This window comes from Rhinolophus sinicus, chromosome 2, assembly GCF_057876585.1.
Source record: "Rhinolophus sinicus isolate RSI-liver-muscle chromosome 2, RSI-T2T, whole genome shotgun sequence".
In the NCBI taxonomy this organism is placed as follows: Eukaryota; Metazoa; Chordata; class Mammalia; order Chiroptera; family Rhinolophidae; genus Rhinolophus; species Rhinolophus sinicus.
In genome coordinates, this window is record NC_142502.1 from 95,436,652 (window position 1) to 95,451,562 (window position 14,911).

General features: G+C 40.6%; 1 protein-coding gene across 9 annotated transcripts in view; it reads left to right on the forward strand.

Moving 5' to 3' along the window:
- ZNF318 (zinc finger protein 318) overlaps positions 1-14,911 on the forward strand; it is a 49,432-nt gene that overhangs the window by 21,357 nt on the left and 13,164 nt on the right. For 5 of the 9 annotated variants that reach the window (XR_012496608.2, XM_088795707.1, XM_074332976.2 and 2 more), the window contains exons 7-8: positions 141-344; positions 11,001-11,086. Coding sequence is in view for 7 of the 9 variants with exons in the window: in XM_088795707.1 (XP_088651833.1) it covers positions 141-344; positions 11,001-11,086 (290 nt within the window). In the remaining 2 variants the exon portion in view is untranslated. Of the gene's footprint in view, positions 1-140; positions 345-453; positions 907-1,748; positions 1,868-2,155; positions 6,579-11,000; positions 11,087-14,911 lie in introns of those variants that run through there. The other 4 variants (XM_074332975.2, XM_088795706.1, XR_012496609.2 and 1 more) reach the window with 4 other exon arrangements.

Sequence of the window (14,911 nt, forward strand, 5' to 3'; positions counted from 1 at the left end):
ACGATGCATTAGAGCTGATGGTCCGGCTAGGTCTTATTTTCAGGGAAACACGGTAACTGCAATAGGCTACTTCCTTTTTCTGAGAGAAGACAGATCTAGACTGCCTTGAATTCTTTTAAGTGCAGGTTTTTCCCCTGTAGGAATCAAAGGTAAACAATGAGAATTCCCGTACTAAGAGCCCCAAGCCTGCTGAGATCCCCCAGCCAGCTGCTAAGCAGTCTGATCAGCCCGTTGCTGCCTATGAATATTATGATGCTGGCAATCACTGGTGCAAAGACTGCAATACCATCTGTGGGACCATGTTTGACTTCTTCACCCATATGCACAATAAGAAGCACACACAGGTAGGTGTTCTGCCCTCTGTTATTTCTGCTCTCATCCTTCTTCCCCTCAAACTTCTGTACCCTAATCTGCATTACAAAGCTGGCAAATGAAACATTCTCATGTGGGCAGGAGCCCCAATATGAAGAGCCAAGAGATACCAACAAAGGAGACACCATCCCCAGGGCTCAGTCCAGGGGACCTGCCTGTAACTAAACACCATGACAAGTGTAAGTGAGGCTTCGGCCTCTTTTGATTCCTTGAGTACCTGATTATTTGTTTCATTTTATTCATTGCTGATATTTGCTCTAACATATGTTTACCTTTCCCACAGGTGATTTCCGTTTAAACAGTTGGCAGAGCGGGTGGGGGTGGGTAGCTGGGGGCTTCTGGTCCCCCCTGGTGTATGGGGGAGAAAAAAGAGAGAAAATGGGTCATTGAGTTTTTAGTGCTGTTGTGTGAGCGCCTCTGCCTCTTGCAAATAGACACTGGATCCCTACAACAGACCTTGGGCTTCAAAGACCCAGAATGAGGCCAAGCAAGATGCTATAAAGCGCACAGACAAGATAACTGTTCCTGCAAAAGGTATGTTTCCTCCCTGCCTTTTTTTTGGTAGTTTCCTTACATTTAGCCAAGGAAGAGGTGTCCCTAAACTAAGGTAGTAGGAAGCAGAGTAAATACTCCTTTTGATAAAGCTCTAAGAATTCTTGCTATGTGCAAAACAGTGGACTAGGTCCTGAAAAATAAAGAGCTGTATAAAACAAGAATGATCTCTACTCATATGGCTAAAAATCTAACAGATGTTAAACATATGTATACCACTTTCAAATATAATTTTCTTTCTTACTGGCTTATGCACCAAAATCTTATTTGAAATCCAGGTACAAAAGAACAGTAAGAGATGCACTAATTTAACTGCCTTTTCAACTAAGAAATATTTTTGAAGAGTCATTTTTAGGGGGGTAAATTGAGAGGTAGAAAGTTTTTTTAAACTCCTCAGTTTCTTACCTTCATAGGTAGTCAGTATTGCTATATTCTTTAGATCTGTGAAAGATAGCTAGGTCCCTGAGTAATTAATACCAGCATGAGAGATCCTGGACTAACTATTTGGGAGTATAGTTTTTAAATCTCCTAAAATACTTACTGCTAGTTGGAGTTTGAGGAGAATCAGCAACAGAAATGGATCTGACATAGGAAACTCCTGAATATGACAGTTAGTATTCCCAAGAGGTAGAAGAGATAGAGGTCCTGAGTTCAAACTTTAAGTTGGAAAGACTATGCCATTGGAATTCATCTAAATGCTACTTCTGGGTAAGGTCCTCTATACCATTAACCATTTTACGGCAAAGGGGAAGTGGGATTTCCTTTGGTTGCTGTCATCCTGGGTGGAAATGACTTATTTTCTTGATTTCTTGTACTTCTTCCAGGCTCTGAATTTCTGATTCCCATCACTGGATATTACTGCCAGCTCTGTGAGGAATTTTTGGGGGATCCAATATCTGGAGAGCAACATGTGAAGGGTCACCAACACAATGAGAAATACAAGGTTGGTCTTTGTAGTAGCCTGTGGAGTTTCCCACTTTCTGCAATAATTCTTTTGACTTTATCATACATATTCAGAGCCAGAAAAAGTCATCAACACTTCAAATTCTGTATAATTACTAGAAAGTTCTCAATCCTAGTGAGAGCTGCTGACCTGATAGAGCCATTTATGTCCTTGAGGAAGATGACTCTAGGGATTTCTACTAAATGAATTCCAGCAGTGGTGGGGCCAAGATTTTCTCTCTTACAGTATTTTGACCACTTGTTGAGCCTTAATCTTTTCTCTTCCCAGAAATATGTGGTTGAAAACCCATTGTATGAGGAGCGGCGGAATCTGGACCACCAAGCTGGTTTGGCTGTGGTCTTAGAGACAGAACGACGACGTCAGAGTGAGCTAAAGCGCAAACTTAGTGAGAAACCAAAGGAAGAGAAGAAAGAGAAGAAGGCAAAGATCATGAAAGAAATAAAGGAGGATGACAAGGTCTCTGAGGAATTAGAGGACCATCTCTCTGAGAGTGGGAACTCTCCTGAAAAGGCTGAAAACAAAAGGAAGGGTAGCATCAAACTCCAATTAAAAGAAGAGGTAAAGAAAGAATCACCAACATCTTCCTCTTTTGGGAAATTCAGCTGGAAGAAGCCAGAAAAAGAGGAGGAAAAAAGTTCAGTGGCCCCAAGTATTCCCAAGGAAGAGACTATGGAAAGCAGTAAGGACAAAGAGGATGGCAAAGCGGAAGCTGGGAAGGCAAAGCCCATCAAAATCAAGCTCTCTGGGAAAACTGTTGTTGCACATACTAGCCCTTGGATGCCTGTTGTGACAGCTTCACCCCAGACTAAGATCCGACCCAACCTGCCCATTCCATCCACAGTGCTGCGCAAGTCAGGGCCAGCCGCACTTAGCAAGCCAGCTCCTCTGAACACCTTTCTGTCCATCAAGTCCTCTGGGGCCACTGCTAAGCCTCTGCCAGTGGTTAAAGAGTCTTCATCTGATCTCCTCTTGCCTCCTGACATCATCTCCAAAGCATTTGGAGGGGAAGAGGTGATTCTAAAAGGGTCTCCAGAGGACAAAATGGTACTTGCTGAAAAGAATGAGCCATCCCATATACCTGAACAAATGCCCCCACCTCCTCCTCCACCACCTCCACCACCACCTCCACCACCTCCAGTTATACCTCATCCAGCTGCCCCAACTCCTGCTCAAGCAAATGCTGTCTTGGCTCCAGTAAAATCAAACTCAACTGTATCTCACACTCTCAGCCCTGGCTTCCTGGGTCCTAACATTTTGAACCCGGTGTTGCCAGTAGCCATCATGGCTTCAGCACAGCCAACGGCCATTCCTTCTGATGAGACAGCTCCTGGGGTGAGTGAGAGTGACCGGGACCAGACCTTATTCTCTGTGTTAGTGCGTCCTCCACCTCCCCTGTCAAGTGTTTTCAGTGAACAAGCAAAAAAATTGGAAAAGCGAAATTCATGCTTAGCCACAGCCAATGCTAAGGACCTGTATGACATATTCTACAGTAGTGGTGGAAAGGGGGCCCCTGAGACTAAGCTGAGTGGTGGTCCATTGGCCAATGGAGAAAACAGCAACTTCTCTAGAGCTGAAAGTTCAGACACCTGTTCCACTTCTACTTTGAACAGTAGTGCAGCCCAAGAGGAGTTGCCTCCAGATAGAAGTTTGGTTTCTGCTTCTTTAGTTGGAAACCCTAAAAACCCCATTGCAAAAACTGTGGTGTCCCTAGGGAAATGGTCGGTTGTAGAACACGTAGACTCAAAAAGTAGATGCAGCAGCTATGGCTTCCTGCAGCCTCTGACAAGATTGTGCCAAAGCAGGCCTTATGAAACTATTACTCCAAAGACAGACACTTTGGCCATGTGGACTTCTAGCTCCTTCCAGAGTAACACTAATAGGGACATATCTCCAGAGGGAAAAATTGAGCTTGACCTGGGAGAGCCAGGGCCACCAGGTGTAGAGCCAGTCCCTCAGCTGTCAGATAAACTCTGTAATACTATGGACTCGCAGAAGTTGGTAGAAACCCACCTTATGGAATCTGGTAACCAGGATGAGAAAAGCCAAGAACTCCACCAATGTAAGGATTGTAGAGAAAGTGAGATAGAGACAAACACTGAACTAAAAAAAAGGGGAGCAAAGCTCTCTGAGAGAATGGTCGGAAAAGGAACATGTATCAATGTTGGGCCTAGTAGCATAGAAGATTCTGATTTGACCCATAGGAACAGATACATGTGGGAGGGAAAAGCTGAACAGCCCAAGTTGCAAATGACTGACAAGAAGGCTGAACAGTCCAAATTGATGACAGGAAGTGAAATTCAAAGTAAAGTAGTGATTGAATTGAGTACACAGGCTCTCTCTTCCTCAAAGGCAAAAATAGACTCATTTCCATCAGAAACTAGGTCTTTACTCCAGAACCCACAAGCTACAACTGTGAAAATTTCTGCCCCAGAATTGCTTCTTCAGTCCCCAGCCAGATCAGATGTGGGTTTAACAGACTGTGCACAGGAGCAAGGAGTTTCAACTGGTAGTGAGGAGTGGCTGGAAAATTCTGCTCCAGAATCAGCTTCCAGAACTTCGAGGTACAGAAGCCTCAAACTCAAAAGGGAAAGATCAAAGGACTTTCAGGGTAAAATGATCTATGAATTGGCTGTTTGGAATGAGAACAAGAAGAAGCCAGAGACTTGGGAGAGCCCAAAGAAACAAGAAACAGAAGCCCTGGAGCTTCAAGATGTCCATCCAGAATTGACAGTGACAATGGAAAGCAAGGCCTTAGAAGACTTTGAAGTTACAGACTTGAAAGTAGAAGAGCTTGCTACCCTGGGGAACCTGGGAGATATGGGTGTTGATTTCTGCAATATGCAAATAGACCCAGCACATAGATCCCCAACTACCCTGTCTCAGAAGGTGTGTGAAGAAAATTCTGTGTCACCTATACGATGTAATCCCTCCGCTCTCACTGACTTTGAACCAATCCCATCCTTTTCTGAGTTTCCATTAGATTCTCCCAAAACCCTGGTGCTTAACTTTGGAGCAGAGGGTGAACAAAACTCATCTAATCCCAGAAATGGAAGGATCACTCCTAACATTTTGAAAACTGGACTTCCTACAGAAAATGTTGACCTTGGCTTGGGGAGCCTAGAGGGAACACACCAGGCCCTTGACCTCTTGGCAGGAGGAATGATGTCTGAAGAAGTAGAAGAAACTTCTCAATTAGAGAAACAAGATTCACTCAGATTGGAATCAGAAGCAATTAACCCTGCAGGCTTCGGGCCATCCCCTTGCCTTCCAGATCTTGTTGACTTCGTCACACGGACATCTGGAGTTCAAAAAGAGAAGTTATGTTCTCATCTCTCTGTGCCAGGTGTCCTTCCTGAGTGCAGTTCCTTGGAGATGGGACCATTACAGCTAGAAATAGTTAATGCATCCATCACCGAGGTAGCAATTCCTCAGGTAGATGAGGACAATGGCAACCCTTTGAATTTGGTAAAATCTTTGGCTTCAGGGTCCCCTACAAGGGAGCAGGTAGTTGGAGGTAATATGGTCCCTAAGGAAATACCTGCACACGAAGCTGCAGTTGATGCTATCCAGGACCACACAGAATCCAGTGTTCATGACTAAGAATATATACCCAGAGCTACTTGTGGATGAATCAAATTGGCTTCTAGAAATCCGGTGCCCAGATGATCCAGGACTAGTTGGCTATATCATCTGGAACTACACCAAGAAATGCAGTCAGCATCTTACAGTAAATGTTCACGGAAGCTAAAAAACTTACCTACTTTTTTCCTTTCTCCTTAAAATACCAGACAAATCAATCATAATTTCTATACATATCTGTAAAAAAGTATTTTCTGTTAATTTTTTTTTTTTTGCCAATTTATTTTCTCCTACTTTGTCATTAAAATCAAATGTCTATCTGGCTCACCACATAGTGTGTTTTGATTGTATTTTGGCTTTGACTCTGCCATTTCTGGAATGTGGGGGAGGAGGGAAACAAAGAGCTGACTTCTCCAACTGCTGTGTTGTATTCCCACCCAATTTCCTGGGCAGCTGATGGACCTCTAGGAGAAATACCAGAAAGCCTGCAGAAGTGGAAAACTACTGATGAAGGAAGGATTGTTCATCTCTAAGGCTTCCATTTGGATGGGCCTGCCTTAACATTATTTGAAATGCAGCGTGAGTAGCTCTTTTGTTTACTGTTTACTTCCTTGTGGCATGTCAGCCCCCCCTTCACTCATTCTCTTGCTTTTGCTGGAAATGGTCTTGCTAACTCATTTGGAAATGGCCTCAGTAAACATGGAAGAAAATCTAGCAGGCTCACTTTTGGAAGACAACAAATCAGTAAGGCTTATTCGTGGCTCAGTGCCAGGAGCAGATACGTTTTTGGGGGTCCACTTTTATTTTTGAAATGGCCTTTGTTCATTGTATTATGATCCAGTAACACTTTGTGTTAAATTGTTTAGTAGCCATTTCTGTTCTGAAGAGGTCAAAAATCTGAAACTTGTTTTGGGATTGGGCTTAATTCTTTGTTCCACAACCCATATGTATTCCTTCCTCTACCTCTCCCTTTCCCAAGTTACTTCTACCATAGTGTGATGTTTTGGGTTGTACGTTTTGTTCAAAAGATTAAAGAATTTATGAGTTGGCTTGGGCAAGTTGAACTTTATTTTTAATGTGTTAATTACTTGGAATAAATGCATTAATCTCATGTTTCTTTCTGGATTTTTGTTTTGAAACCACACATTTGACCTCCACAGGAAAACTAGAGCAATGAATCCCCACTGCCCTATTGTCTATCAACCCTCCCAGTCATTCTTTGCCACTTGTCAAGGCTACTTCCTTCATGTCAGATTGTTAGGTTATAAAAAGTCTATGCCCCAGTCTGTGCTGCTTAAATGGGCAGGTAGTAAGTAGATGACAGCAGGCTAGTTCTGGCATCTTCCTATTGGGAAGCTTTTTATGTCCCTTTATGTTGGCTCTCCCTTTGCTGCTCTGGGAACTGAGCTCCCCCGAGAACACACATGTTCTTGCTGAGAGTGATCTTGGGGATCAGAGTTGGTCCTCAGATTTTTAAATCTCTGTCTCAGTTTCCTCTTGACATCTCTCTTGTCAGCAGTCTATAAACTGGCTCAACAGAGGCTTCAGAGTCTTGTTCCTCACCGCCACTCCCAATTCCTCAAAAATAATGCAAAGTTTCTGATCTCTTTTTCCTAAGAATTCTTTTTCTCCCTGTTTCCTTTTGTGAGAGCTGTAGAATCCCTGTGTTGAGTTTGGGGAGGTTATTTACTTTTTTCTAGATCCTTGACTAATGTTTATTTTGAAATTGTCCTGGCCTCTCTTTATCACGCTGTGGAAAGGGCACAGGTTTGGGAGCTATAGGTCCTTGAATGTTCCTCAGCCATTGCCTTGCAGTGATGTGGGAAGTTACTTGACCTCACTGTGCCATGAGGATTTTTCTTTTCCTTAAAGATGGGGATCATTATCTCCATCTCAGCACCAAATGTGTACAGGGCCAGCCGCCCTGAATAGTTGTCTAGGACTGCTTTTTAGGCTGAAGGCTGAGTCCAATGTACTTTTCTGGCCTGGAAACTATAGACTGACTCATAAGGTGCCCTTTAGAAAAACGTAAACCCAGGTGAGCTTCAGAGATATATTTGTTTTTCCAGAAAACTACTCCCTCCCCATTCTAGTAGCCTATCTGCAGGATTTCAGAAAACATAAGAGTTTAAAATCCAGTTACTGATTTTCAGGCCTTGTTCCTTAGTAAATTCCAGCACACTTTGGGGAAAAATAGGTGGGTTTAGGGAAAAAGTGGGGCGGGGTTAATCCAGATTGCACTCATAACGTCATTTCATCTAAGAGAGTCAGAATCTTTCCAGGTTAGGACGGGGCCACTTGAGAAGGGTAGGGTAAGGGAGAGGCAAAATTCAGGAAGGGCAGAACTAATTCAAGTACCTCGGGCTGGAGTACTTTGAGCAACTCCTTGTACTAGGTAACTTGAGGCTTTATACCAAAGGCATCTGCTAATCTCGGGCTTTTTCTAGAATAATGCTAACTTATAAGGGGTGAAGCAGCAGCATTCTTTTTATCTGCCTTGAAGCAGCAGAAGGGAGAGCTTTTAGGATTCTGTGGTCTGGGCAGGAAGTGTTTTTTGTTGCTGGCTTCCTCTTTTCAGTGGGATCTAGCTTTGGAGCCCATCCAGAGAAGCCATGTGAAAGGAAGGGCAGAACTCTAACCCAGTCTAGCATGTAGGGGTAAGGCCTATTTTTATTCAGTACTATCACAGTACTGAATAAATTTTTACCTTAGGAGACAACACGTGCAAGGAGTGGGCCCTAATGTGACTTACGGTGTCATATATCTATGCTTTAAATTTCTGCAAACATCAGAAACAGTTTTTATTGGATTCTACTGTGAGAACAGCTGATCAGCAGTTAGGTTTAAATTGGGGCAAAAACCTAATTTTACCTAAGTTGTGTAAATAACCCCCAAAAAATTCCCTTGGCTTTGTGAAGACCTCTTGCTTTATAAGCCACCTTTCTCCTATTCACAGCTACCATGTTTCCCCGAAAATGAGACCTAGCTGGACAATCAGCTCTAATGCATCTTTTGGAGCAAAAATTAATATAAGATCCGGTCTTTATTATATTTTTGTTATATTGTACCGGGTCTTTATAATATATAATATAATATAATATAATATAATATAATATAATATAATATAATATAATATAATATAATATAATATAATATATAAGACCAGGTCTTACATTAATTTTTGCTCCAAAAGACTCGTTAGAGCTGATTGTCCATCTAGGTCTTATTTTCAGGGAAACACGGTAGCTTCAGGACACATACTACTATTAATAAACTTTCTGTTAAGTACTCCCACTTTACCCCATGCCACTCCATCTCTTTAAAAAAAAAAATCACAAAGTCAAAAAGTTAGCTAATGTTTTGGTAGCAAAGCATGGCAGAACATACGGGCATTTGTCAGACTGCCAGGTTCAGGGACTGAGTAAGAATGGGGAAGTTTGTGTGTGTGTGTGGGTGTGTGCGCATGCACGCGCCCCCACGCGCTGTGGTGGGGCGGGGGGTTGGACATACAGGATAGAGGCATCCAATGGGGACATTAACTATTTTTATAAAAAAGGTAGAGGTGGGTTCAGAGAAATGACAGTGTATAAAGGAAGTGCGTGAGCACCTAAACCTTGGTTCTCGCCTTAAAGCTTACCAACCAAGCCCAGGATGAGAATCTAAGTAGTCTTGATTAACAATTTTGTGAGAAAACAGACAAATGAAAATTGTTTGAGATTGTGAGCACATTTCTTCTTTCTTTAGAGTTTAATTTTGCAATAATGTTTATATAATTTTATGCAAGAAGTTATGTATACAGTAACTATTCATTGATAAGCCAAACAAACTCATAATGAAAATCTTCTGCCCTTAAAAAAAATCATCACCATCCTGATTTGCCCTTAATCCTTATACACTTTCAAAAGACCATGTACATTTTCATTGTAGCACTTAATGTGGTTGTAATTTTACATTTATGTGTTTCTTTGATTAACATATGCCTCCCTTCCCCCTAAGTAGATTATAAACTCCAAAGCAGGAAGTCTGTCACTACTTACTGCTTTTTCATCATTGTATTCAGAGTGCACAGTTGCCTGGCACAAAAAGAGTGCTCAATAAAAATTTGTTAAGAGAATCAATGTGGTAATAGTAGCTGTTTTTTTTTTAATTTAATTTATTGTTAATACTTAGAAATTTATAAATGGATAAAAGCTGTAAATTGCTGATTATATTTGCTGGGTGCTTAGCACTCCAGAATCCAACTGTCCTCTTCTGTCCTGGATTTTTGTATAAAAGCACTGTCTATAACAGTGAGTGCGTATCAAGGCTGCCAGTGGCCCCATTCCAACAGCATTCTGGAATAGTGGTGGCAGGCCAGAATGGGGGCACACTGCACTAGAAAAACTGAGGATGCAAAGTGGGGGTAAACTGAGCTTAGTTAGCAGTGAAAGGCTTTGGGGACTCTGATTTTCAGATGGCTCCCTTTCTCCTTCCACCTAGATTTCATAGGCTTGTTGAAGTCAGTCGGTCAAACCCCAAATCCCTCTGATTTGGCTGAAGGAGTAAATCAACCCTTCATGGCCCAACATCCTCTTAACACCTCGTCAAAACTCTACATCAAACTGCCAGTTTTATTTCTGGAAAGAAACAACAAAATTAACCAAAAAAGTTTACCTTTGGAAGAGGGAAAAGGGATGCTTTCACTGTATTTTGTATCTTTTTTTGTTTCAACATTCTAACCATGAAAATGCATTTTATGTAAAATATACATACACACAAAATACACACACATATAAAATGTAATTTTTAGGTCAGGTTTATCTGGTGCTGTGGAATTATGGACCAGATTTTTGTTATTCCCTTCTGTATACTTTTATGCTTCAAAAATAGTGTTGGTTTTTTTTTTAATTGGGTTTCTTCCACTCAGTGCACGCCTGTCTTCACTCCTCTCATCAGTTTTCCATCATTCCAAGTAGGCCTTGCTGCTTTTCCCCCAAGACTTTCTAAATGTCTCTATTCCCATCAAGACTGGGCAACATACATTCTTCAAGAATCACCATTCTTGAAGAATACCATTTCCTCTCTTCCTGTTCTGTTTCTCTTGCCCCTACCTCTGTTGAGCTGGTTATGCATTTCCATTCATGTGCAAGCATTTGGACATTAAATTACAGAAATCAAGATACTTGTCTTCACAAAACTTACTTTCATGAAGATACACAAAATATATCACACAGTCTTTGTTGCATGCAAAAGAACAGAAGCTAACTCATATCTAGATGTATTCATTCAAAGCTTTACTGGCTTTTGTTCCTTCTGCTTGTGGAGGATGAGGCAAGGACCTTTGTAGAAAAGAAGGGAAATGAGCGTGATAAAGGAAGTGAATGAGCAGGGTCAAGAAAGAGATAAAATCAACCATGTTGAGGTATTTTTTTTCCATCTTCTCTTTCATACGCTGCCCCTGCTAAAGTTCTATGCAGCCCTCTTACAGCCTACCTGCAGAAAGATGATTGTGATGACATTTACTGACTCACCCACCTATATTCCTTTCTTTCAGGAGCAATTGCAGAAGTCTTTGGATTTCCAGAAGGAAGGACTGCAGAAGACATCTCTGCCCCAGGGAGTCAGGGATAGAAGCCACAGGTAACCACAGAAACGATGAGTGCCCTTTGGGCCAGTAGGCAGTCACCTCTAGGTTCTGAGTGCCAGAAGGTGAGTATGGCTGCTGGGGCAGGAGTGGGTTGTGGAGAAAGCCATGTCGTTTTAGTTGTCAGGAAATGGTGAGTTAGGTGAGCAAATATGTATGTATGTATGTCTGTATCTTTGTACCTGTAGAAGAGGAACAAGATGAGGATAGGCATAGATGGGATATATTTTAAACTTGCTCATCTTCATCACAAACTATCTCTTGACTTCCATCACTCATTTTGTATCGTAATGCTCATGTTAAAGCTGTAGAGTTCAGATCTTCTCATGCCTCCGGGGCTCTGGGCCCAAATGTTCACACCCCGTAGAACACCTCAATTCTCAGTTTCAGCCTTCTTTACTGTCCATGTAAGAATTAAGGTAAAAAAAAATGGGTATTTTCTTAGAGGAGGGAGTATGAGTAGACAAAGGAGGGGTTGGTTAGACACTCCTGGGATTTCAGACTTCAGCATAGCTGTTTATCAGTCTCCTCAGTTACTACCCCTCCTACATACATTGAAACATGAGGTATGCAGAAGAGGGCAAGTATCATTCATTTCAAAATACCAAGGAACCACCTTACTCTCGGTCCATCTAAAATGCGAATGGGTGCTTCTCTCTTTTGTACTTTAAGGACTCTGGGCTCAGGATCTGTGTTCCTGATCTGTAAATCCAGGCACAGTTAGAGTCTTGGAAATCTAGTTTACTGCCCAAATAAATCTGTGCTTTTAGGAATACACATAACGCTACAAATGTTTTAAAATGTACCCCCAACGCCATCAAGAGAACAAGAAGTAAGGGATAAGAAGTATCTCAGGGCCTCTTTCTGCTGAGCTTATATCAGTTAAAGACTTCATTCCTAAGGCATGACCCTGTAGATGAAGCAATGGAAAGCAGCCTGGTGCCAGGGCTGCCAACACTTTGTCACCACCACTTTCTCACCCTTGCTCCAGCCCGAGATCTGTTTCTCATCAGCTACCACATTCCTCTGCTCGGAGACAGTAAAGAGTATTGGTCACAGCTTTCATTCCTAACTAACTCACCTACCAACCAGCCCTGGTTTGCTGTTTAGACCTCCATTCTCCAGTGGGGTCTGAAGTCCACCTCTAAGAGATGCTTATCTGGGGGCTGGGCAGGGGGAAAGGGAACATTTTTTAGAATAATGTTTTTCCCTTTGGACTTCATTTATTTGATATGCTAGAGTTCATATATATTATGAATGATGAAATGTTTACGATCTTTTTATCAATATAATTTATATAACTTTAAATTTCACATAAGATTCCCCATTTTAAATTGTACACTCCAGTGCTTTTTAATATTTTCAAGGTTGTGCAACCATCACCACTATCTAATTCCAGAACATTTCCATCACTGTGTCTGTGAAATAAAACACAGACACTCCCAGTTATCTCCTCCAAAGTCACTGGCAATCACCAATCTACTCTGTCTCTCTGGATTTACCTATTCTGGACAATTCGTATAAATGGAGTTCATGCGATGTGGTCTTTTGTGACTAGCTTCTTTGACTTGCCATAATGTTTTCAAAGTTCATCCATGTGGTACCATGTATAAGTTCTTCATTGTATTTTATAGTTGAATAATCCCTTTTTGGTGATTATTAATAATGCTGCCACACGCATTTGTGTACCAGTATTTGTGGACATGGTTTTCAATTCTATTGGGTATATACTGGGTCATATGGTAACTAACTTCTTTAAATAACATCTTATATCAAAATATAAGATGCACATAAAAAACGAAAGCACACATATCACAAGTGTTAAGTTCAACAATTTTTACAATACAAACAAAACAATTTTCACAATGTAACCAACACCAAAATCAAAAAATAGAATATGACCGACACCCCGGAAGCCCCTCTCATGTCCTCTACCAGTCACTGCTTTCTCAAAATATAACCACAATTCTGACTGCTATCTCCAGTATTTGCTTTATGGAGATGAAGTTCACATAACATAAAACTAACCACTTTAATCAATTCAGTGGCATTTAGTACATCCACAGTGTTGTGCAACCATCATCTTTGTCTAGTTCCAAAACATTTTCATCAGCCCAAAATGAAAACCTGTATCCATTAAGCAGTTCCCATTCCTACCTCTCCACATTCCCTGGCAATCACCAGTCTGTTTTCTGTCTCTATGGACTTATGTATTCTGGCTATTTCATATAAATGGAGACTGGCTTCTTTCACTTAGCATAATATTTTTGAGGTTCATTCATATTGTATCATGTATCAGTATTTCATTGCTTTTTATGGCTGAATAATATTCCGTTGTATGTGTGTACCACAATTTGTTTATTCACTCATTCGTTGATGGACATTTGGGTTGTTTCCACCTTTTGGCTATTGTCAATAGTATAGCTATGAACATTCATGCATAAGTATTTGTTTGAATACTTGTTTTCAGTTCTTTTTGGTATATACTTAGAAGTGGAATTACTGGGTCCTATGGTTATTCTATGTTTAACTTTTTGAGGAACTGCCTGTTTTTCATAGCACCTGAATCATTTTACATCCCTTCCAGCAATGTACAATGGTTCCAATTTCTCCACAGCCATAATATTTGTTAATTTCATTTTTTTAAAATATATTGTAGCCATCCTGGTATTTTAGTGTGGTTTTGTTTTACATTTCCCTGATGACTGATGCTATTGAGCATCCTTTCATGTGTTTGTGGCCATTTATGTATCTTCTTTGGAGGAATGTCAAGTCAAGTCCTCTGCCCATTTTTAAATTGGGTTGTCTGTCTTTTTGTTGTAGAACTATTAGAATTCTTTATACAGAGGGTGCCAAAAAAATGTATACACAGTTTAAGAAACGAAAAAACTGTATTAAAATTGTAATACTCACTGATAACAAAAGGTGAATACAAGTTATGTATATACAATTTTTGGCACCCCCAGTATATTCTAGCTACTGGACCTTTATTAGATACATGATTTGCAAATATTTTCTCCCATTTTATAAGTTGTCGTTTCATTTTCTTGATACTGTCCTTTGATGCACAAAAGATTTTAATTTTGATGAAGTTCAATGTGTGTGTGCGTGTGATATCTAACAATCCATTGCCAAATCCAAGGTCATGAAGAATTACCCCCCTGTGTTTTCTTCTAAGAGTTTTATAGTTTAAATTTCTGTGTATTTAGGTCTTTGATTCATTTTTAGTTAATTTTTGAATATATAATAGTATGAGCTAGGGATCCAACTTCATTTTTGCATGTGGATATCCAGTTGTTCTAGCACCATTTGTTGAAGAGACTGTCTCTTTCCCCATTGAATGAACTTGACACCCTTGTTGGAAATCAATTGGCCATAGATGTATAGGTTTATTTCTGGACTTTCAATTCTATTCTGTTGGTTTATATATCAGTCCTTATGTTAGTGCCACTCTGTTTTGATCACTGTAGCTTTGTAGTAAGTTTTGAAATTGAGAACAGTGAGTCCTCCAATTTTGTTGTTCTTCTTCAAGGTTGTTTTACTATTTGAGCCCCCTTGAAATTTCATGTGAATTTGAAGATCAGCTTTTCTATTTCTGTAAAAAGATCCATTGGAATTTTGATAAAGGATTACATTGAATCTGTAGATCACTTAGGATAGTATTGCCATTTTAACAGTATTCAGTCTTCCAGTCCATGAACATGGGATGCCTTCATTTAGATCTTCTTTAATATCTTTCAGCAGTACATTGACCCTTGAACAATGCGGGATTTAGGGGTGCCAACTGCCCATGCAGTCAAAATTCTGCATATAACAAGTCA